Here is a 24,003-nt window from a genome sequence, read left to right on the forward strand (position 1 = left end):
TGATACTGTTAAGTGCTTTGACACAATCTGTATTGTTAAAAGTGCTATATAAATAAAGGTGACTTGACTTGACTTTAAATTGAACTAAAATAAAGTTATGTTATTGCAAACAGAATACAGTACAATGAGGTGGTTGTTTTGCAACAAGGTGAAGACAGTTTTGTTCATAACTGTAGATGGCTGATGGAAAAAGTGGCAGGTACAAGAAAATTCGTGAAAAAAGTAAACACACAAAATGAGATGTAGATAGATGGAAAATGAAAAGACTGAAAATTAAAATGCAAGTGAAGGTGCAGTTCAACAGAGAACCTTTAATTATTCTGAATGGCCCCAGTCTAAGGTTTTAAACCTTTTTTAAATGTGATGGCCATACAAAAAAATGGGAAAAGAGTTATCCATGGTTTCAGAGTTTGCTGTGGGTGTATGGGATGGCCTGGATGAGTGTGAGATTTCCTTGCCTAAAATTTTGTCCCAGTCCTGCCCTGTTCCACATGGTGGTTGTTCAGTCATGATATATTCATTAGCTAACAAAATATTAAATGTAAGTTATTTTCTATTAATGTGTCAATATGACGTGAGGTCCAGTTACCAGCATGACACTAAAACAGGTAGTAGTAATGTGTACTTTTTACTTAAGTAAATGTCAGAGCCCATACTTCTTTACTTTAACTTGAGTAAAAAAGTGTAGTCAGTACTTCTACTTTTATCAGAGTATTTTTAAACACGTGTATCTATATTTCTACTTAAGTGAAGGATGTGTGTACTTTTTCCATCTCTGCTGATTGGAGTGTTTTTGAAGCTGCTGCAAACGATCTGGACGAGCTCACAGAGACTGTAACATCTTATATCAGTTTTTGTGAGGATATGTGCATTCCTACCAGGACTCATCTATTCAACAACAATGACAAACCATGGTTCACTGCCAAACTCAGACAGCTCCGTCAGGCCAAAGAAGATGCTTACAGGAATGGGAACAGAGTCTTGTATAAACAGGCCAAATACACACTGGAAAAGGAGATCAGAGTGGCAAAGAGGAATTATTCCGATAAGCTAAGGATCCAGTTTTCTTCCAGTGACACAGCTTCAGTGTGGAAAGGTCTGAAAGACAGCACCAATGTGCCTGTTCCCCAGAATGTGCCTGTGACGTTTCAGCTCAAAATTCCCCACAGATCATTTATTATATCATTTTGAAAATGTCTATTTTGAGTGGAAGCAGAAACACTCAGATTTTACATTTACATTTAGTCATTTGGCAGACGCTTTTATCCAAAGCGACTTACAATTGGGGAATACAAAAAGCAATTCATCTTGAAGAGGCAATCAGACAGAGGAAGTGCTCGTAACACCAAGTCTCAATCATTGTTCAAATAAGTACAAGCTAGTAAGGGAAGGAGAGAAAGATATAGGGAAAGAGTGATTTTTTTTTTTTTTTTGAGTTTAGGATTAAATCAAGTACTGCCGGAAGAGATGAGTTTTCAGTTGTTGCTTGAAGATTGCCAGGGATCCGGCGTTCCGGATAGGGGTGGGAAGATTATTCCACCAGCCAGGAATGGTGAACAAAAATGTTCTGGTGAGTGATTTTGAGCCTCTCTGTGATGGTACCACAAGGTGTCGCTCACTAGCAGATCTCAGACTCCTGAAGGGGATGTAGGTTCGTAATAGTGAGTGGAAGTAGGAGGGTGCAGAGCCTGCGGTAGTTCTGTACGCAAGCATCAGTGTCTTGAACTGGATGCGAGCTGCCACTGGTAGCCAGTGCAAGGAGATGAAGAGAGGTGTAACATGCGCTCTTTTGGGCTCGTTGAAGACCAGTCATACCGCTGCATTCTGAATCATTTGTAGAGGTTTGATTGTGTTTGATGGCAGACCAGCCAGAAGAGCATTGCAGTAGTCTAGTCTAGAAACAACAAGGGCCTGGACAAGAAGTTGTGCAGCATGCTTTGTCAGAAAGGGCCTGATCTTTCTGATGTTGTGTAGTGCAAACCTGCAGGATCGAGCAGTCTTTGCAATGTGCTCTTTGAAGGTCAGCTGGTCATCAAAGACTACACCAAGATTTCTGACCGAAGTTGATGGGGTAATCATTGATGAGCCTAACTGAATCGTGAAGTCATGCGCAAATTATTCTAATTACCAGTAAGTGCAGTCAAACATAAAAACCTCAATGAAAATGCAGAGTAGAAATAGGTAGGAAACAAACTATTCCTTCCTAGCAGCAAGTAAATAATTTAAACAACAGAACTGCGACCAAGTATTCAAAACGCTTACGCGAGCTGCCGTCCGTCTCTTCTGGTGACTAATCGGCTTTCCCCGATTTTCGTGCCTGTTTCTTTAAATCCAAATGAGCTGCTGCTCCCGCCCCCTTTCCAGAATAGAGCTGCGCCATTTCAGCTCGTACCTGCTAAAAACATCTGTTTTGGTTCTGATTATCATGTTTATTGCGCTGAAATCATGCGTTTTAAACCATATTAGTTTAAACTTCTGATATATGGTTTTCTGAGTGCACACATCCAAAGCACATGGACAGAAAGCGGCTGTCACAGCATGTGAGTAAACTAAGTTCTCATTCACACACAAGTTTATGTTAATAACACACACGAGTTACAAAAACAGTCAGTTATGTCTGTGAAGGTAAACAGCTGGGAAATAAATTGCATGATTAGTTTAGATCTGTGTGGCAGCAGCATCCAGTAAATAAATCAATACTAGCTCTCTTGTCTCCTCTGAGGCTGGGACTAAATAGTGTTCTGTGCTCGTCTGTGAAGCCAAGGGCAGAACAGTTAGCATGTTTTGCTCAAACTTTCAAAAATCAAAATGACGGCGCAGCGGGTGTAAACTTACAGATTAAGGAGCGATAATATTATAATTAGATCCCTTTGCCACATCACCAAGGGAGCGAAATCAGACGCGCTCGTTTCTTCAGAAGCTTGCAGAAAAAGGCTTACTAAAATAAAGTTACTGGGTTAATCTTTTTCACGTTTCCTTGGTTGGTAGATGCACTGGGGACCTGATTATAAGTGGGACATTCACGTAGACTCTATTGTCAAAAAGGCCCAGCAGAGGTTGGACTTCCTTCGCCAGTTGAGGAAGTTAAACCTTTTTGACAATAGAGAAGCACGACTCTCAGATCGGGCTTCGCCTTAGAAGCCTTGGACTTAGAGCGCTGCCGATCTCGGTCCCGTTGCGGGGGAGCACGAGAGACGACTCTCTGCTTTTGAGCCTCCCGGTATGAGGAGCTGGTACACAGCGGGGGCTTCTCCCACCCAGCAGCCCCCAGAGCTAGAGAAAAGCGAGGGAGAAACCGTTGAAACGCTGCGGCCCGTTTACGGGCCTCCTGGCACCTGTCGATGACGGAATTGACGGCGTCACTGAACAGGCCAGAAGGCACAAGCAGGGTGTCCATGAGGAAGACCCTGTCCTTCTCTTTCATATCGGACAGGGTCAACCAAAGATGCCTCTCTGCCGCCACTAGAGCTGCCATGGACCGCCCGGGCACGGGCGGTCTCTTTGGTGGCACGGAGAGATAAACCAGCGGTTCTCCTCAGCGCTTACATAAAGCCGACGCCAGATTACACCATACGTGCTTTTAAGTCACCCCGTCCGTGAAGTCTCGCCCATCTATTGGACTGATTACACGTGATTCAGAGCGTGGTCTCGCTTAAGGCGTTCCCATAGCGTTTCCCGACGCAGCTCAAGTTCCTGAATGGGAACCAGACAGAAATACTGGGGAACAGAATCCCTTTTTTGCAGTGTGATTTGCACTGAAGGGACATTAAAAGTTATGAAGGAACAGTAAAAGTTATTTCCATCTTCTAGTATTTGTGAGCAGAGCTATTCAAGCCTTGAGCTATTTTTTGTAAAATGTAATGGTGTTGTGTTGGAAGTTGTGTTTTCAGAAGTGTTGCTAAAACTCATTGTGTTTCTCCTTAGACATTTACATTTAGAGAAGAACATCTTGACATATTTTCTTCCCTTTAGGTTACATTTTTACATCCTTACAATTTTTTTTTGGTTTTAAAAAAGTCTCTAAACAGTCTTCTTGCTTTCACACAGCCTGCAGAAACCCTGTCAGTCTTTTGCTCGCATACGCACACACACACACATGCACACAAACACACACCAGCCGCACACCTAGTTTATTCTCTGCATCATCATGAACATAACTTAAAGCCCTGTAATATGCATACGGAGATATGTATATTGTCAACTTTGATATTCTGCAGCCCTATTAGCTCTACATTCAACAGCAGTTGATCTGGGCAACAGTTGTTGTGTTTTTCTTTGTGAGCAATGGGAAACACACTTGCATTGACTGACCTGTCACAATGATTTGAAATAGAAATTAAATTTAGTGTGTTTTTAGAATGGAATGCAGGTGCGCTGCATACTGACAGATTTAATAAAAAAAGCATGTTAAACAATATGCAGCATGTAATGATAAACATTTCAAATAGTAGTATGCTCAATTACAGTCAAGTGAGCTTATTACAGTTATTTAGTTAACATCTTGGAAATTAAACAGTTGTTTAGTGTTTTGGTCTATTTTTGTGTGAAATCATCCTGACATTTTTCTTTCTGATCAAATGAGTCAAGACGGAAATTGCAGGCAGTATGGCTTCCGTTGTATGTGTTAACAGAAAAGGAAGCTCAGCTTGAGTGCAATGCATTGTTGTAAACACAAGGTTCTCACAGTCATTGAAAACTTGTCAGAGAAATTTAGAAACTGTGATATCCAAGCATGGAAAAGACAAGGAAATTTAAATTAAATTAAATAAAAAATGACCTGCGCTAAAATATATTAATATCAGAATCAGAATTCAGAATCAGAATTAGCTTTATTGCCAGGTATGTTTACACATACAAGGAACTTTTTATAGTGGCAGAAGCTCCACAGTGCGACAGAATGTCAGCGACAGGACACAGATAATAAAAAATAAAAATAATGTAGAAATGCACAAAATAGACAATGTGCAAAATAGCACAACACAATATACAAAATAGACAATTTAGGTGCAAATTTGAAATAAGTTTGTGTGTTAAAAAATAAAAATGAATAAATAAATAAAATTAAATGTATTATAGTGTTATGTGTTTCATGTTTATTGTTAAGGGTTCAAATGTTCATGAGATGGATTGCCTGAGGGAAAAAACTGTTCCTGTGCCTGGCCGTTCTGGTGCGCAGTGCTCTGTAGCGTCGACCAGACGGTAACAGTTCAAAGAGAGAGTGTGCTGGATGTGAGAGGTCAAGAGTGATATTGCCAGCCCTTTTGCTCACTCTGGATAAGTACAGTTCTTGGAGAGTGGGGAGGATTGTACCAATGATTCGCTCAGCAGTCCAGACTACACTCTGTAGTCTTCTAAAGTCAGATTTGGTAGCTGACCTGAACCAGACAGTTATTGAAGTGCAGAGGACCGATTCAATGATGGCAGAGTAGAACTGTTTCAGTAGTTCCTGTGGAAGGTTGAACTTCCTCAGCTGGCGAAGGAAGTACAACCTCTGCTGGGCCTTTTTGACAATAGAGTTCAGTCCATGAAGTCCTCGACCAAGCGGTCCTGACAGTCATGGCCAAGGACTGCTGAGGGCGGCCCCTACTGGGGAAGAGCAGGGTGCACCGCATTGTTTTGCAACACAGTGTTAGGGATGTAACGATTACTGGTTTGACGATAAATCATGATAAAATTCTCCACGGTTAGTATTATCGTTTCATATTTTAATTATCATTAAAACCGTATTCGATTACCGCGATCTGAACAACTCACGATAAATAAATACTGTCCAGCATAAAGGAGAGTTTTAAGTAACTGTCTCACGTGCGCACAGCGCACAGAGTAGTTTCGTTATGAGTGAAAATAGGGCGGAAAAGCTGGGAGGGTTTAAAAGAGTGCTAAGGGAATAATACAAATGAATATATCAATGAATTAATGATATGAATGTACCTCTGAAGGTTCTGACTGACATAAACGATTCAATGGCATTTTGTTTTCATCTTCGCTCCATGTACCAATACCTAAAGGAAGTGTTCTTAATCGCAATACTGCTTTGTCCACGGAGCTCACGGGAATCTGCTGTAATTCAGCTTTTCCATATAAAGTGCCACCTGCTGTCAGTGAGTGGATTTACAGAGACTTATATTTACATTCAGCCTGTGTACAGCAGTTTCTGTCTGGCCAAAAATGGACCAAATTTGCTTTAAGCAGGCTTTAAGTATAACTCGTTTGAAGTTATGGTGCTGCGTGTAACATTATCTGAAAAAACACGTTACTGATAAATCCCCTATGATATTTGTACTGGCTACTGTATACAGGCCACCAGGGCACCATACAGACTTTATTAAAGAATTTGCTGATTTTCTATCTGAGTTAGTACTGGCTGCAGATAAAGTCTTAATTGTTGGCGATTTTAATATCCATGTCGATAATGAAAGATGCATTACGATCAGCATTCATAGACATCCTCAACTCTATTGGGGTTAGACAACACGTATCAGGACCTACTCATTGTCGACATCATACTCTAGATTTAATACTGTCACTTGGAATTGATGTTAGTGTTGTTGAAATAACAAAATTAGAGGTGTTTTGTATAGCTTGGCGGGAAATAATAATGATAATAATAATGCATTTTATTTAATGGCACTTTTCAAAACACCCAAGGTCACCTCACAAAATGAAAAATACAAGTCACAGCATAAAACAAAAACACACAACAAACTCTGTACATATACAAGTAAAATGCAGTAGAGACTCAATAATACAGATTATAAAAAAGCTTGTATAAAAATATGTTTTATGACGTGTTTTAAAAGTCAGCAAGCAATTGCTATTGCTAATATCATTGTGAAGGGAATTCCATAGGCGGGGGGGGGGGGGGGGGGGGGGGGGCAGCATAGCTAAAAGATCTGGCACCCATGGTACTTAGTCGAATCTGAGGTACCACAAGAGAAATTGAAGATGAGGATCTAACAGCACGTGAAGGGGTGTAGACATGAAGAAGTTGATTAAGGTATTGAGGTGCAAGATTTTGAAGTGCCTTGTAAGTAAGTAGCAAGATCTTAAACTCTACTCGATACTTTACTGGAAGCCAGTGCAACTGCTCAAGAACTTGAGAAATGTGCTCATTAAATGGAGTTATGAACCAACTGGAGCTTAATGTAGCAATTTAGCGGGAACACCAGTGAAAAGGGCATTACAGTAGTCTATACGTGAAGTAACTAAAGCATGAACAAGAACTGCTGTATTATTGGTAGAAAGAAAGGGACGAAGACGGTTAATATTGCGTGGAAGTACGCAGTCCGCGTGATACTATTAATTTGAGTTTCAAAGGATATTGTGCTATCCATGACAACACCCAAACTTTTAACCTGTGAAGAATAAAATATTGCATTATTGTCAATGAACAAAGAAAAACAATTACATTTAGACAAAACAGATCTAGTGCCAATAAATAGGGCCTCAGTTTTGTTGCCATTTAGCTTCAGAAAATTAGCTGAAAGCCAATGTTTCATTTCAACTAAACAGCTAGATAAAGATGGTGGTGGAAAAGAACCAGTGGGTTTGGCAGACAGGTGAAGTTGGGTGTCATCCGCATAACAATGAAAATGAACAACATGTTTCCTCAAAATGTAACCAAGAGGAAGTATATAAATAATAAAAAGAAGCGGGCCCAAAACAGATCCCTGGGGAACCCCAGTGGTAACTGTTGATATTCTTGATCTAAAATGTTTTAATTGAATACATTAAGTACGTCCAGAAAGATACGACCTAAACCAGGACAGAGGAGTGCCAGTGATCCCAATAGAAACCAACCTGTCGAGAAGTATCTCATGTGAGACAGTATCAAAAGCAGCAGTCAAATCAAGAAGGACAAGTACGGTTAAAAGCCCAGAGTCAGCTGCCAACAACAGATCATTGGTTATTCTGACAAGAGCAGTCTCAGTGCTATGGTGAGGACGAAAGCCAGATTGAAATTGTTCATACAAATTATTATTAGAGAGATGTTCTTGAATTTGAATTGCAATACACTTTTCTATTATCTTAGAGATAAACGATAAGTTTGAAATTGGACGGAAATTATCAAAGTTAAATGGATCAGCCCCAGACTTCTTAAGTATGGGAGTAATAATAGCAGATATAAAAAATGACGTTACAGAACCAGAGACAAGTGAAGCATAAACAATTTTAGTAATCAATGGCAACAAGGATGGTAAACATGCTTTTACTAAAGGAGTTGGTAGAGGGTCTAACTGACAAGTTGAAGATTTAGATCTATATCAGACCCACTATCTCCGAAGCAGTTGGTAGTGCAAAGGTAGAAAAAACAGAGTGGGGAGGTGCGTAAGAGATAGACTGACAGGAATCATGGTGGAATGTACTATTTAGTAATTGCTGATGTACATTTTTAACCTTAGACTCAAAAAAAGTCATGAAACGGTCACATAAATCAGTGGAATACATATCAGATGGCAAAGAGTCAGGAGGTCACAAAAAATGATTTACGATCGAAAAAAGAAATCTTGAATTGCCATTGCTGACTCCAATGATGTTGGAATAATAATCAGATTTAGCTTTGAACAATGCATTTTTGTAGTTTTGAATATGTTCAGCATACATTTCTTTATGAACAGTAAGGCTAGACCTAATGTACAAACGCTCTAACCTACGACCTTTAGTTTTAAGTTCAAGCAGTTCAGGTGTAAACCAAGGAGCTGAATGTACAAATGAAACAGTTCGAATTTTCACAGGTGCAAAATCATCTAAAATCGTAGTCAGTCCATCGTTGTAATATAAAACCAGTTCATCAACATTAGAAAAATCCGATTTACTGGAGAAGATGGCAAATTCATCAGCAAAAGAAGGCACATCAATGTTCTTAATATTCCGAAATGTGATCGGGCGACATGGATTTACCTTAAAAACTGCCAATTGGGCACAAAAGGACACCAGCAGGTGATCTGATATAGACAGATCAGAAACAGTAAAATTAAAAGGTGTTATACCAGAACAGCAAACAAGATCAAGAATATGCCCCTTAGAGTGAGTTGGCAGAGTATTAAATTGCTGCATACCAAAGCAATCCAAGCATGATAAAAAGTCACTTGTAAATGCATTACTGGCATTGTCTATATGAATGTTAAAATCACCCAACATAATAACATTTGGAGACATGGAACATAAATAAGTTAAAAGTTCAGAAAGTTCAGTTAAAAAGGCATTACTGCTCTTGGGAGGGCTGTAAATGGTAGTGAGGATGGTAGGAATTACCCCATCAATTTGTAAGGCAAGCGATTCAAAAGAAGAATATACAGGCAGAGTTAACTGATATGCGTTCAATTTCTCTTTATAAAGTATCGCTAGGCCCCCTCACCGTCCCATAATATGGGATTTACAGACATAACTATATCCTGGGGGAACAGACTGGTTTAAATGAAAGAAGTCAGCTGACTTTTTCCATGTCTCAGTTAAACAGAGAAAGTCAAACTTACGGTCAGACAGCAGATCGTACATTAGAGGTCCTTTAGTGGAAAGTGATCGTATATTAAATAATCCAAAGGAGAAATTGTTTTTACCAGAATCTAGGGATGCACCGATACCGGTATCTGGTATCGGCCTCGATACCACATTTTCTGAAGTACTCGTACTCGTTAAAAGTCCCCCGATACCGGGGACCGATACCACGGTCTGAGAAATGTCTATGTTTGAGCGGCATGTAAGGGGTTAATCACAGGCGCCGAGTGCCCACCCCCAGGCCCCGGCTGCAGCTCAGAGCGGGGAGAAGGCGAGGTGAGACATGTCAGCCGTGTGGAACTATTTCAAAGTGAATGAAGACGACAAAACAAAGGCGGACTGCAAATTGTGCTCAACAAAATTGTCCAGAGGAGGCTCAAAAGGTAGCGCATTTAACACAAGTAATTTAATCAAGCACCTAAAATACCAACACGACAACGAGTACAAAGAGTTTACCCACGCTGCTAAACCAACACAACCCACGCTGCAGCAAACTCTTGCAAGACGAGAGAAAATGTCCAGAGACAATCCACGTGCTGTGAAAATAACACAGGCAATTATCGACTACATTGCATTGAGTGACCAACCACTCTCGGAGGTAGAAAATGTGGGATTCCTGCGTCTCCTCCATGTTCTGGAGCCCAGATATGATGTCGCAAGCCGCCGCTACATGACTGACACGGAGCTGCCTAAATTGCACGACTCCGTGAAAAAACATATCCACAGCCTACTGCAAGCCTCCTCTGCGTTTAGTTTCACCACGGATATTTGGACAAGCAGTGTTAGCCCTGTGTCGCTAATTAGCCTAACCTCCCAGTGGATAGACGAGAGTTTCACGCCGAAACGAGCCATATTACATGCGAAACAATTTTGCGGCTCGCACACCAGCCAGGCTATAGCGCATGTGTTTGAGGAAATGCTCCAGACATGGGGTATACCTAAAACATCAGTACATGTTGTGCTTCGTGACAATGCCAAAAACATGACTAAAGCCATGAATGACGCAGGGCTCCCAAGTCTGCCGTGTGTCGCGCACACGCTCCAACTGGCTGTTCACGAGGACTTATTAGCACAGAGAAGCATAGCTGATGCTATAGCAGTGGGGCGGAAAATAGTTGGGCATTTTAAACATTCCGCCTTAGCCTACTCCCGCCTCGAGGACATTCAGGGACAGCTCAACCAGCCAATAAAGAGACTGCAGCAGGACGTACAGACGCGCTGGAACAGCACGTATTACATGCTCCAGTCCCTCATTGAGCAAAAGCGAGTGCTGGGGGTGTATGTGTCCGAGCATGAACTCCCTGACTATCTCACCGCTCACCAATGGGCTCTTATGGAGAAGACTGTTGCCATCCTCGCCCCCTTTGTGGAACTAACTAAAAAAGTGAGCAGCTACGACGCACTAGCCTCTGATGTCATCCCAGCTGTGACTGTGCTAGTGAGACTTCTAAACAGAGAAACAGACGAGCACCACGGCGTCAAGACAATGAAAGCAACCTTACTGGCAGCTGTCAAGAAGCGCTTCAGTGACGTCGAGACCAACCCACTGTACTTCATCTCCACCATACTTGACCCAAGGTAAAGTCTGTGTGCTATAGGTATTCAATGATAAACTACAGTACTAAATGTAAGATTAATTTCCATCTGAAATATTATATTATATTTTGTAACTAAAATACACACATACAAATGTATGCAATATATATAATATGAAATATATTTCCCTTATTACTACCAGAAAGCCAAATGGCTGGCATTTGTGACAGTGGTTTAGGGGAAACTAAAATCTGTCCTATTTTTCCACATATTAATACATTCATGAATTTTGTTCAGGTATAAAGATCGCTTCTTCTCCAACAACACTGCTCCGGAGGCCAAGCTGCACCTGAAGCAGGAGCTGCAGATGATGTCCAGAGCTGAGGCAGAGGGGAGTCGGGCAGAAGCTGCAGAACCTCCTGCTAAACTGTTCCTCAAGGCCCAGGCCAGCACTAGCAGCAGTCTGGACACTCTATTTGAAGAAATCGCTAAGGAGCAGCCCCAGGCAGCACAGCCGCTGGCAGCAGGTGCTGCCATTGAGCTCGACACATACCTCGGAGAGGCCCCAAGCCCTCGTGAAGACAGTCCTCTGAAGTACTGGGGTGTCAACAAAATCAGGTTCCCCACTTTGGCTAAAATGGCCCATAAATACCTCTCAGCCCCATGTAGCAGTGTGGAAAGTGAAAGGCTTTTTAGCTCAGTGTCACAAATTATAGATGAAAACAGAAACAGGCTGACTGCTGATAATGCAGAAAAGCTACTTTTCTTAAAAAAAAATCTGCCACTCACTTTTTCTAAATAGGCTCCATTAAGTGAGTCGTCTTAGACTTGATGTTAATACCTACCTCAGTTGCACTGACTGCCACAGTTCTATGTTGGTGGATGTTGTTAGTTTATTCAAATATTGTGCACTAAATAGCAAAGATGTTTATTAATGCCCCTTGTGTTGTCCAAAGCGGCAGAGTTTACAATAAACTGAAAAAAAATACTTGAGTTGCACTGTCACTGTTTAAATTTTTTTTTTATAATTATTTATTCTGTAATATGTTGCATGCAACATGCTTTTCATTTTAAATAAATGTTCTTAATTCCAAACTAGTCCCTTGTTTTTTTAAAGCTGTTACCTGTAAATTGAAATCATGTTTTTATTAAGTACTCGGTATCGGTGAGTACTGAAATGCAAGTACTCGTACTCGTTTTCCAAAAAAGTGGTATCGGTGCATCCCTACCAGAATCGTTGCCAACCGATCTGGCCAAGTTGGTTAATACACCAGGATCAACAGTCCGTGTGATCCTCCTCACTGAGCGTGGTTTAGATGACCAAAAGGACCGTATCTGACTTGAGCCATCAATGTTATAACTCCGAGACCCACAATGTATATATTTCCGACGTGGTATGAACACGATATCCGAGGGAAGATGTAGAGTTAATGGAAGATTAAAAGGATGCAAACGGAGCTGAATAAGTTCCGCCGCCGAGTAATGGGGCATCATCCATACCATAGAATGGTATACAGCAGAAAGGACGACCCAGATGTAATTCAACCACACCAGTAACTCAATCTTCATAGTTGTTCCCCGTGACAGAGGTACCACGAAGAAACAGGTCAATAACCAGCAGGCAGACCAACAACCGCAGAGAGCATGAACACGCAGATCAACCAGCACACAGAGCCACCAAATCAGTGTAGATACACAAATCAGTGTGACTCCTTAAAACAGTTTAAAACAGTTCATAAATGTATTCATGCAGTGATAAGTGCATGAAAATACAAATAGTAAAGTTAAAAAATTCTCTCCCTAGGCAGCAGCAGCTAACAGCGACAGCGTTCACCCGGAAAGTACCCTATCCTACAGAAAAGCATTAAAAACTGCTAGATCTGATTACTTTTTGTCTATTCTAAAATAAAACAAACATAACCCCCGGTATTTATTCAATACAGTCACTAAATTAACTAAAAATAAAGCATCAACAGGTGTTGGCATTTCCCAAGAGCACAGCAGTAATGACTTTATCAACTACTTTACTTCCAAGATCGATTCTATCAGAGATAAAATTGTAACCATGCATCCGTCAGCTACAGTATCGCATCAGATGCACTATAGATACTCTGAGGAACAATTCCACTCATTCTCTACTATAGGAGAGGAAGAATTGTATAAACTTGTTAAATCATCTAAACCAACAACATGTATGTTAGACCCTATTCCATCTAAACTACTAAAAGAGCTATTTCCAGAAGTCATAGATCTTCTTTTGGCTATTATTAATTAATCATTGTCATTAGGATAATGTCCCCAAAACCTTCAAATTGGCTGTTATTAAACCTCTCATTAAAAAAACACAACTTGACCCCAAAGATGTAGTTAATTACAGACCGATCTCAAATCTCCCTTTTCTGTCAAAGATACTAGAAGAGGTAGTATCCTCACAATTTATATTCCTTCTTAGAGAAAAATGGTATCTGTAAGGAATTCCAGTCAGGATTTAGACCGTATCATAGTACTGAGACTTCTCTCTTTAGAGTTACAAATGACCTGCTTCTATCATCTGATCGTGATTGTATCTCTTTATTAGTTCTACTGGATCTTAGCGCTGCGTTCGACACTATCGACCACAGCGTTCTTTTAAATAGACTAGAACACTTTGTTGGCATTAGTGGAAGTGCCTTAGCATGGTTCAAATCGTACTTATCTGACTGCCATCAGTTCGTAGCAGTGAATGAAGAGGTATCATATCGATCACAAGTGCAGTACGGAGTACCTCAAGGCTCAGTACTAGGGCCATTACTTTTCACGCTTTACATGTTACCCTTGGGAGATATTATCAGGAGACATGGTGTTAGCTTTCACTGTTATGCTGATGATGCTCAGCTCTATATTTCTTCACGGCCTGGTGAAACACACCAAATTGAGAAACTAACGGAATGCATAGTCGATATAAAAAACGTATTTATTCAAATCGGTTAAAGGATTGTTAGGCTGCAATTATTAGATCAACCGGAACCAGGAACACTCCTCATAACACACGATGCACTCGTTACATCGTAAGAAGAATGGCATCTACGCTAATATTTGTCTGTTTCTATCTTATTCTGTTTCTCAGTCCGTGTCCAGATCAGATGGTGGATCGGCGCCGGGAGATGATGTCTGCGGCCTTGATCGTCGGCGGAGGCCGGACACCTGGATTAGCCCCGGGGACATATCCCCAGTGAAGACCTCGACTAAAAATACTATAAAAATAAAAATAAAACAAAATAAATAAAAACATAATAAAATACCTAACTACATAATACTATTATTGTTAGAAATTGCAACAATATAAAAATAGAAATAAAAAACATTTATACATTTAAAATTTTAATTAAATGAATAATTAAACAATAAATAAACAATAATATCCTGGCCAGAGGAGAACTGGCCCCCGACTGAGCCTGGTTTCTCCCAAGGTTTTTTTCTCTATTCTGTCACAGAGGGAGTTTTGGTCCCTTGCCACTGTCGCCTCTGGCTTGCTCAGTTGGGGACACTTGATTTCTAGCGATTATAGTCAATTTGATTTCACAGATACTATTTAAACTAAACTGAGCTAGACAATGACCTGTGAAGCCAACTGCTTGTGTGCTATGGTCCCCCTAAGAGAGGTCTTCCAGCTTCTGAACAGACACTTAGCCGGTGGCTAGTAGATGCCATTTCTATTGCCCATGAGTCCTCTGATCCCCCACTCGCCTATGGGGGTCAAGGCTCACTCAAATTGAAATTTGGCGGCCTCCAAGGTCTTTCTGGCAGGTGCACCTATGCAGGACATCCGTTACGCTGCGGGATGGTCCACGCCCCTCACGTTCATCAGGTTCTATGACGTAGATTTACGAGCCACTCTAGGCTCTTCTGTTCTCTTGCCATAGCTGTGCTCTTCCACACTAGGCAGGGATTTGCAACTCTGCAATAATAATTCGCCGCGATAATAAAAGATTAGGTTATTAGCTCACTACATTTTTTTTTAAGTGTTCAATGAAAATTAAGAGCAGCTTTATTTCATGCACCGATTTTCAAAAATAAACTGTTCAACGCAAAATGTTTCTTCTCATGTTTTTCACTATACGGGCCACAAGAGAAATATTAAAGATAATTTAAGACAGTTATATACCATTATCAGTTGAAGTAGATTCGCCACACTTTGTCTCTGAGAGAATATGCGCCATTAATGCAGCGTTAAGCTCTGTCAGATTTTTTTACTTTCACTTTCTGTATAGTGAATTGACTTACTGAGTTTTGAGGTTAAAACTCAGCGTAACTCTTGCGCAAAGTTTGCACGTTGCTTGTGTGATATCCACTGGCTCGCCTTCATGGTAAAACAGAAATATTTGCAATATTGCGGCACAGTACATCATGTATGCTTTTGTTTTCATTTTGTTATAATGGAAAGATCTGCGAATGTGTAGAACTAAGTAAACTTGCAAAATCAGAGAGCACACACACATATAAAAAAACAAGCAGGACCGTTTGATAGCGGGTGAGTTTGAGCAGGTACAGAATCAAGTTTGCATCCCTGAAGACCTTTTTAAGGGCCTTCATATGTGACTTTTTAAGACCTTAAGACCTTATCATATCATTAAATTTTTTCAGCTGTTTTCTGGTCCAGCAGGTGTAAATGGCACATCTGATCACTTTTAGTGCAGTGCTGGGGAAAGTTACTTTTAAAAGTAATGTATTACAAAATTGCATTACTCCACGAAAAAGTAACAAATTGTGTTACTTAGTTACTTTTCATGGAAAGTAACATTTTACGTTTAGCATTACGGGTTGTCACCTGGGCAGCTTATTTGTTTTTTAATAATAAAAAACACAAAAGTTATATTTTTGGCAACTGTAAAGGCCCTTTCACACCAAAAGTGAAATGAATAAGCATCAGGAGGAAGTGCCTTTGCAACTCACTTCTCTCATCACAGGGACAGGAGAGGCATCAGTGAATCAATGGGAAAACAAAATAACTTGCATTGCTTTTTCTCAGGTATTTAATTGAAAATTTAAAAGGAATGCATTATTTTAGTAGTTACTTGGAAAAGTAATCTGATTGCATAACTCTTGTTACTTGTAATGCGTTACCCCCAACACATGATCTGAGGAATGGTTCAAACTCTGCAGGACGACACACACGCGCTCAAAAACTTTTAACACATTTAAAGGAACACTCCACTTTTTTTGGAAATAGGCTCATTTTATAACTCCCCAAATAGGAAAATTATTGAAACTCTTTGGTCATTTTTGAGCAAGATGCTAACGGTCTAATCCGATTCAATAATCTATGCTAAGCTAAGCTAAAAGTGCTACCACCAGACCCGGAGATCGGCTGAATGGATTCAAAAACGGTAAAACTCAACTGTTTAACTCTTGGGGAGTTGTAAAATGAGCCTATTTCCCAAAAAAGTGGAGTGTTCCTTTAACACTTGTTCAGCTCATCAGTAACACTATGGATGATCAGCAGTGATAGTGAAGCCTCAGTGGCAGTGCAGTGAAGGACTTACTCTTGCTGCTCCTGCTGCAGACAGCGCTCGCTGCAGTGGAGCCCGTTAGACAGGAAGTCCACCACGGAGCCCTTCCTGTTACAGCGGACACACACCAGACCCCGCTGGGCCCACGCCGTCTCCTCCCTTGAGACTGGCCTCTCAGAGCGAGCTGAGGGAAATCAACACAAATTTTGATTAAATAATCAATAGATCAATAACCAATCATCACCTGCAATATCAGACAAGCCTGTGCTCTATTCAAATGTAAGTCTCTGGATCCATTTAAAATGCCATTATACACTAAACCTTGTTGCCTGGCACTAAATGACTCAGGGTTTACTGAATCTTCAGATGTTCCTGCTTTCACGCAGGACATCAGTAATATCCTCTACATCTGCTCCACTGTCAGTCAGTGTCACTACTCTTACGAAAAATTGATACATTAATGTTTTTGAAACAAACTTAAAAGTTCAAGCATTCCAATTACTTTTATGTCAGAATTATTAAAAAATTAGCATACTAGTAGTATAAATTTACATTTAGTCATTTAGCAGACGCTTTTATCCAAAGTGACTTACAAACGAGGACAATAGAAGCAATCAAAATTAAAAAAGAGCAATATGCAAGTGCTATAACAAGTCTCAGTTAGCCTAACGCAGTACATGTATAATGTTTTTTTTTAATTATTATATGATAAATAAAAAGAAAACCGATAGAATAGAAAAAGAATAGAGCAAGCTAGGGTTAGAGGCCTTTTTTGTTTGTTTTGTTTTTTTGTTAATTGTATAATAAATGAATATAATGAAATAAATGAAAGAATAGAGAAGCTAGTTTTTTTTTTTTTATAAAGAATAGAATTAGAATAGAGAGTTCTAGAGTTATAGGGTCAAATAAAGATGGAAGAGAAATAGCACTGTACACTTGCAAGGGTACTATTTCAATACGTATGTGAACAAAATTGGTCCTGTTTTTTAGTTTATTAAAGAGTAATTTTACGTGTAAGCTGGTTTACATCTACAGTTAGTTTACATCTACATTTTTATTTTATATCTTGCTATTAAATTTGACAAAGAATTACAAAGAAACAGCAAGTAAAATCTTGTCAAATTTGCTTAACCTTTTTTTATTAACAACTTATAGATGAATTTATAAATATACTGTTATTTTACTTGTTATATATAGTACTTGTTTGTACTCTCACAGTAAACTACTAGCCTAGTTTAATAGTTTTTATACTGCAAGTAAACTCTTAAGTTTTTTTATTTTACATACATGAAGCATCATAGTTATACACTGAAAAAAATAGGATTATTCAAGTTGAAAATATTATTTAACATCACTGAATTAACCAAAATACATTTATTTCTAACCACAAAACTCATTTATATGGCTTAAAACAGGCAGAAGTATTAACAATAGCAGGTTTCCACTTTCATTTTTGTATTTTTACTTTAACAATACTTTAACAATAGCAGGTTTTAATTTCACTCATTAAAATGCAAATCAATTTATAACTTTTTGAAATGCGTTTTTCTGGATTTTGTTGTTATTCTGTCTCTGACTGTTTAAATAAACCTACCATTAAAATTATAGCCTGATCATTTCTTTTTCAGTGGGCAAACGTACAAAATCAGCAGGGGATCAAATCATTTATTCCCCACTGTATATGTCATATCAATTACAAGGAGTGAAATAGAGATGAATGGACACCAGAGGAGTTGAAAGAGCATGCAGAATCCTACAATAAGTGCTGTTCAGGAAGCGTGTAGACTTAGTTTTAAATGCTCTGAGGCGTCTGCCTGAAGGAAGAGGCATAAAGAGGTGTCTGGCTGGATGTGAGGGATCTGTCAGGACACAGAAATCTATGCTGTATGATGGTGTTTACCCTCTTGAGCAGTGGGGACGCTCCATGTGGTGGTGGCGTGAGCTTTCTTGCCCCTCTCCTCCTCCATCTCGTCCGTTATCACCTCCAGGACCCCAAACTCATTCACCCGGAACTAAAACACACATAACGGAGACGCTCACACACTGTCTGCAGTGCTGAACGTACAACCTACACACTCCCACCAGATGACCGTCATTAAAACATCATAAAGATTTAATGCCGTAAACCGGTCACGTTTAGCTTTATATTCAGTCTTGTGTTTTGAGCTGTCAAACGATTAATCGCATACAAAATAAAAGTTTTAGTTTACATAATATATGTGTACTGTGTATATTTATGTATATATAAATACAAACACATTCACGTATTTAAGAAAAATATGTTGTTTATATATTAAATATATTTGTATAAAATAAACAATCGAATAATTTAAATGTATATACATGTAAATATTTTCTAAATACTTACAGTATGTGTGTATTTATATATGCATTATAAATATACACAGTACACAGACATATATTTAGTAAACAAACCCTTTTATTATTTAATCGTTTGACAGCACTAGTTTATATATACACTGCAACAATGGTTTTCTTACCAGCACAAATATCTGCCAATAGAAAAATGATCTTGTTTAGCCTTTGAATTAAGATTACTTTTCTTACCCCATTGGCAGATATTTGTGCTTGTTTTAAGCAAAAACTTAAAATCTTAAGTCATTTTACCGGTCAAATAAATGCATCTTGATTTAAGAATGATAAGATATTTGTACTAGAAAACAAGACAAAAATACAAAGTAAGAAATAAAGGCAGTGTAATAAAGGCGTATATGTATTTGCTAACCTTGAGCTCGCTGCCAGGCAGTGTTCCCACCCCGTCCTTCCAGTCCATCGCCCCGTACACGTCAAACTCTGGAGCGGCTGTACTCGGGCCTGACGACTCCATCACACCCGCACACAGCTAACCTGAAACACACACAACCGCCAGCCTTACTCACAATATACCACTGAAGTCAATACAAACCACACTCAAACTCTTCTGTGTGATTTTACTACAGAGAAACAAAGCTCAGTTCTGATTTAGTAGTGATTTAAGGTTTGTATGTGCATGTAAACATGCATGCAACTTCATATCAGAATCCATAACGACCGAATCTCATTATTCACATTTCATACCAAAAAAAAGAAGAATTTTTAAGCCTTTTTTGAGATAACTGCATTGCAACGTCATTTTAATGACAATTAAATCAGCATAAAATGTATTTTTCTTTAGTCTTAGGGGTAAATATGGCCCAGACATATTCCTGACAGATCCATATACTAATGTAAAATCATTTAAAACACTCAGAATTATTTTGCAAGTTACTTCAAAGAACAATTAGCAAGCTTCATCTAAACAAATGAAGAGTTCAGATGCAAAAGTGCCGTCTGAAAAAATAGCATTTTTCTTAGACTCCTATGTTTATGTTCAATTATTTCACTTGCATTAAAGTGAAATTACTGAACATAAACAGATCATTTTAGAAGAAAATTTCAGATGGCTTTTGCATGTGAACTCTTCAAATACTACATTTTTACTACAGTTTTGTACATTAAGACAGTACGCATTAGTAAACTCACTTGAATGTATAATCCATAAAATAAAAACATTAGAAGAAGACTCATTGTTTCTTATCTGTCCTTCAAATCAATGTCAAATCTTCTTTTGCCAGCGTTAGCCTTGAACAAGCAGGAAGCAGCACGACACAAACACTGTTTCTGTAGAGCAGGTAACAAGCTAACCTGGAAGACGGCATAATCATTGCATTAACAGGCCATCTTTAGTGCACACAGGCAAGTTCCAGGCGTGTGTGTGTGTGTGTGTGTGTGTGTGTGTGAGTGTGAGTGTGTGTGAGAGAGTGAGTGTGTGTGAGTGCCGCATGAGGCCTAGCGCATGTGTGTTATTCCCGGATCCGCCAGCAGAGCGCGCTGTTGTCCGCCGTGCATCCGCGGCGCTGGAAACTTTCAAGCTCTGTTCAACAATCAAATCAATAAGAAATGCACGCGATATTGTCACATATTGCAACATTTTGTCATGTTTTGATTGATTTGAACACGGCTTCGCGTGAAACACCCGAGTCAGAACCGTCGCATATCTGACACGAAGCGATGTTTGCAGCAGTAGTTGGTATTTATAGGTATTTATGATGTTATATAATTAAACAAAGTTAATTTTCGCAACAAATAATTGAAATCTCCGTGCAAATGCTTTACTTTTTTACGTAAAGTGCAATATTTCGGCATAACAGTTTTTTTAAAATAATGATTTAGATGAAATTTGAAGCCGACGATGATGCTGAAAAAATAAAATGCATGTTAATTTTCTACCTTGAGTTTTCCAGCGCAGGGCTTTTCTGTTAAACGCCTTTATTTCAAGGTTTGTGTGCTATTTGATCTCTATTGTATGAAATAGTTTGCACTTCTTATTTATTATTTCTCCTAAATGTCGTCGATGAGCTGTGCTGATATATTTGAGACTGCACTGGATCAGATATTAAACACTTTCTTTAATGTGTTTTAAAGGCAGTTTCTCAAGATGGCGGAGCAGGAATATATTCAGTATATAACTGAAAGACACGGGCTGGCGGATCGCGACATTATTGCTGATCAATGACATTTAAACTGAATGATTGATCTGATCGTAGAGCTGATCGAGACGTGTTTTGTTCGGCACGACCAGTTCCTGCCGTCTCCAGCACACACACACACACACACACACACACACTATGACTCAGAAATACATGCTTTATTCCTGGCATCAGCCGCACATGCACACTTTAGTCCCTTCTGTCGCCTGCGTGTATGTGCGGTGTCGGTCATTAGCGTTGTTCTTTATTTCTTACTCTCTTCCTGCTGCTCATATTATTGATGACACGTCCAGGCGTTTTCTACTTTAAATCTAACTTTCATTCTTATCGCTTCGCATTAAACCTCCCGCGGAAGTCTGAGACGGCGCGTAAAGGTTTATTACAGAGTATAAAATGCGAGGCGAGCAGTTTATTGTAGCGTGCGATTGTTTTAATTTGTCTGTTTCTTACCCAAATTCTCCCACGAGTACTGAGAAATTGTCCAGGCGTCTCCAGTGCGCATGCGCAGAGCAGCCGTCGCGCTCCCATCATCACAAGATCGAAAGTTTTGCGCTGAAACCATTCATCGGATCTCTTCAGACCGGCCTGCGGCTCCCTGAGCGACCGGCGACCGGGTCCGGTGCAGTAAAACATCGCCAGTGCTGTTTTGTTGCTAAAAATAAATTCCTGCGTGCGACCCCAGCCTTAAATGTCCAGAAAGGACTCAGTAAATACGAGCAGTTCTGCTTTTATTGCGCAGAGATGGAGAAAGCCAGTGCTCTGCTCTCAGATATCTACTGTACAGAGCTACAAAACAACCCTATACTCTTCAGAAATGTTGGATTTAGAACAACATAAGACTATTTTGAGCTACACCGTACTGTTAAGAACTACATCGATCTGTATAACATCAAAAATATTCAACTACACCCAAATAAATCATATTCAGCTGAGCAACACTAAACTAAAGTATACTGAATTATAGCCTAAGTTCAGTCTTAAAATGAGTTAGTTTTTGCAAACCTTTATGTGTTGAAAGTGTTTAATGCTTGTGTGAATGATGCACATTTCCTGACAATAACAGGCTCACAACAAATAAAGGATGCTGACGAAGTAGAATTGATCTTATAGCTGATAAAACACTAAATGACAAACTTATGATCAAATAAGCTGGCCATATAGCTTACCCAACCAAGCAGAGACGGACTTATTTATTTATTTATGATGTTATTAGTGCACTCCTTTAACTATAGTTATCTAATCATACTCTGGTTGTTTGTCAGGTAGTCCATTTAGACTAAATATATTTGCTACTTTATTAAAAGGACTGTGATCATGTATAATCAGTGCAGTCATGTGTTGCACGGCCAGCTGGTTTTGGTTTTAGTTTTCATTTGGCCACTTGCAATGGCTCAGTGTCACGCTAACATAAAAAAAAAAGTCGTGACGTATTGTCAAGTATGGTGACCCATACTCGAAATTGGTGCTCTGCCTTTAACCCATCCAAGTGCACACACACAGCAGTGAGTAGTGAACAAATCCACACACACACACACACACACACCGTGAACACACACCCGGAGCAGTGGGCAGCCATGCTGCGGCGCCCGGGGAGCAGTTGGGGGTTCGGTGCCTTGCTCAAGGTATTGAGGGTGGAGAGAGCGCTGGACGTTCCCTCCCCCCACCTACAATTCCTGCCGGCCGGGGGCTCGAACTCGCAACCTTTCGATTACGAGTCCGACTCTCTAACCATTAGGCCACAACTTCCCCTAAAGAATTGATGTTGCAAATTGAGCTCAAAGGCATGAGTGTGTTTCTTCATCAGGTTTGTAGAAATGTGTCTCTGCATCAGTGTCTCAGCAATGGATGCTCTGCAGTGAATGGGTGCCGTCAGAATGAGTCCAAACAGCTGATGTTAACTGATGGACTGGAGTGGAGTGGATTATTGTGATGTTTTTATCAGACTCTCATTCTGACGGCACCCATTCACTGCAGAGCATCCATTGCTGAGACACTGATGCAGAGACACATTTCTACAAACCTGATGAAGAAACACACTCATCCTGATCTCAGATGGCCTGAGGGTGAGCACATTTTCAGCTAATTCCCATTTTTGGGTGAACTGCTCCTTTAAAGGTTCTTCATTGGCCTTAATGGGTCCATGAACAACCTTTAACATCCATGATACCTTTCCGTTGCACACAAGGTTCTTCAGGTTATTAAAATGTTCTTCACACTAAACATATAATGGTTCTTTTAAGAACTGTGCACTGAAAGGTTCATTGGGGAACCCAAAATGGTTATTCTGTGGCATCCCTTGATTAAATTTTTAAGAGAAGAAGCTCCAGGCTTATGAAGTATGTTTAATCAGAGCATCAGTGAGGACCAGCTTGCAGTCAGCATTCATCCTAAAGGTGTTCAGGTCAGGGCTTTGTGCAGACCACCCTAGTTCCTCTGCACAAACTCAAGAAATGATGTCTACATGTACTCAAAGTATGAATCTCAAAGTATGTGTAGCACTGAGAAAGTTCTTTACTGCTTTATTCATTACAAGGGAGTGGCCACATACTTTTGACTTAACATGTGGACAAAATTTTCAGTTTTCATTCATTTATTTTTTTTTAATCACAGTAGTACGTGATCAGAGGGTTGAATGGAAAATAGCTACATTTGGTAGAATTGTGTTTTTTTTGCTGTAAGAATTTCCGGTAACACTTTAGTATACGGACCAATTCTCACTATTAACTTGTTGCTTATTAGCATGCCTATTATTAACATGTGTGCTGTTTATTAATACTTATAAAGCACATATGTTGCATGACCATAATCTAACTCCCTAATCCCAATACCTAAATTTAACACCTACCTTACTAACTATTAATAAGCAAATTAGGAGTTTACTGAGGCAAAAGCCATAGTTAATAGCGAGAATTGGACCTTAAAATAAAGTGTGACCGAATTTCCTTTATTTA

The 24,003-nt window shown here is 39.6% G+C and overlaps 1 protein-coding gene across 2 annotated transcripts in view; it reads right to left on the minus strand.

The window, feature by feature from the left end:
• The window catches only part of LOC306843466 (lethal(3)malignant brain tumor-like protein 3), an 83,899-nt gene extending 62,144 nt beyond the window's left edge, over positions 1-21,755 (minus strand). The window contains exons 1-4 of one of the 2 annotated variants that reach the window (XM_079374988.1): positions 21,503-21,755; positions 19,270-19,391; positions 18,424-18,535; positions 16,557-16,707 (exon numbers count right to left, since the gene is read on the minus strand). In XM_079374988.1, the coding sequence (XP_079231114.1) occupies positions 16,557-16,707; positions 18,424-18,535; positions 19,270-19,371 (365 nt within the window). In that variant the 5' untranslated portion in view covers positions 19,372-19,391; positions 21,503-21,755. Of the gene's footprint in view, positions 1-16,556; positions 16,708-18,423; positions 18,536-19,269; positions 19,392-20,045; positions 20,383-21,502 lie in introns of those variants that run through there. The other variant, XM_079374989.1, reaches the window with a different exon arrangement.
• Between the last annotated feature and the right edge of the window lie 2,248 nt (positions 21,756-24,003).

Source organism: Barbus barbus, assembly GCF_936440315.1.
Source record: "Barbus barbus genome assembly, chromosome: 24".
NCBI classification, from domain to species: Eukaryota; Metazoa; Chordata; class Actinopteri; order Cypriniformes; family Cyprinidae; genus Barbus; species Barbus barbus.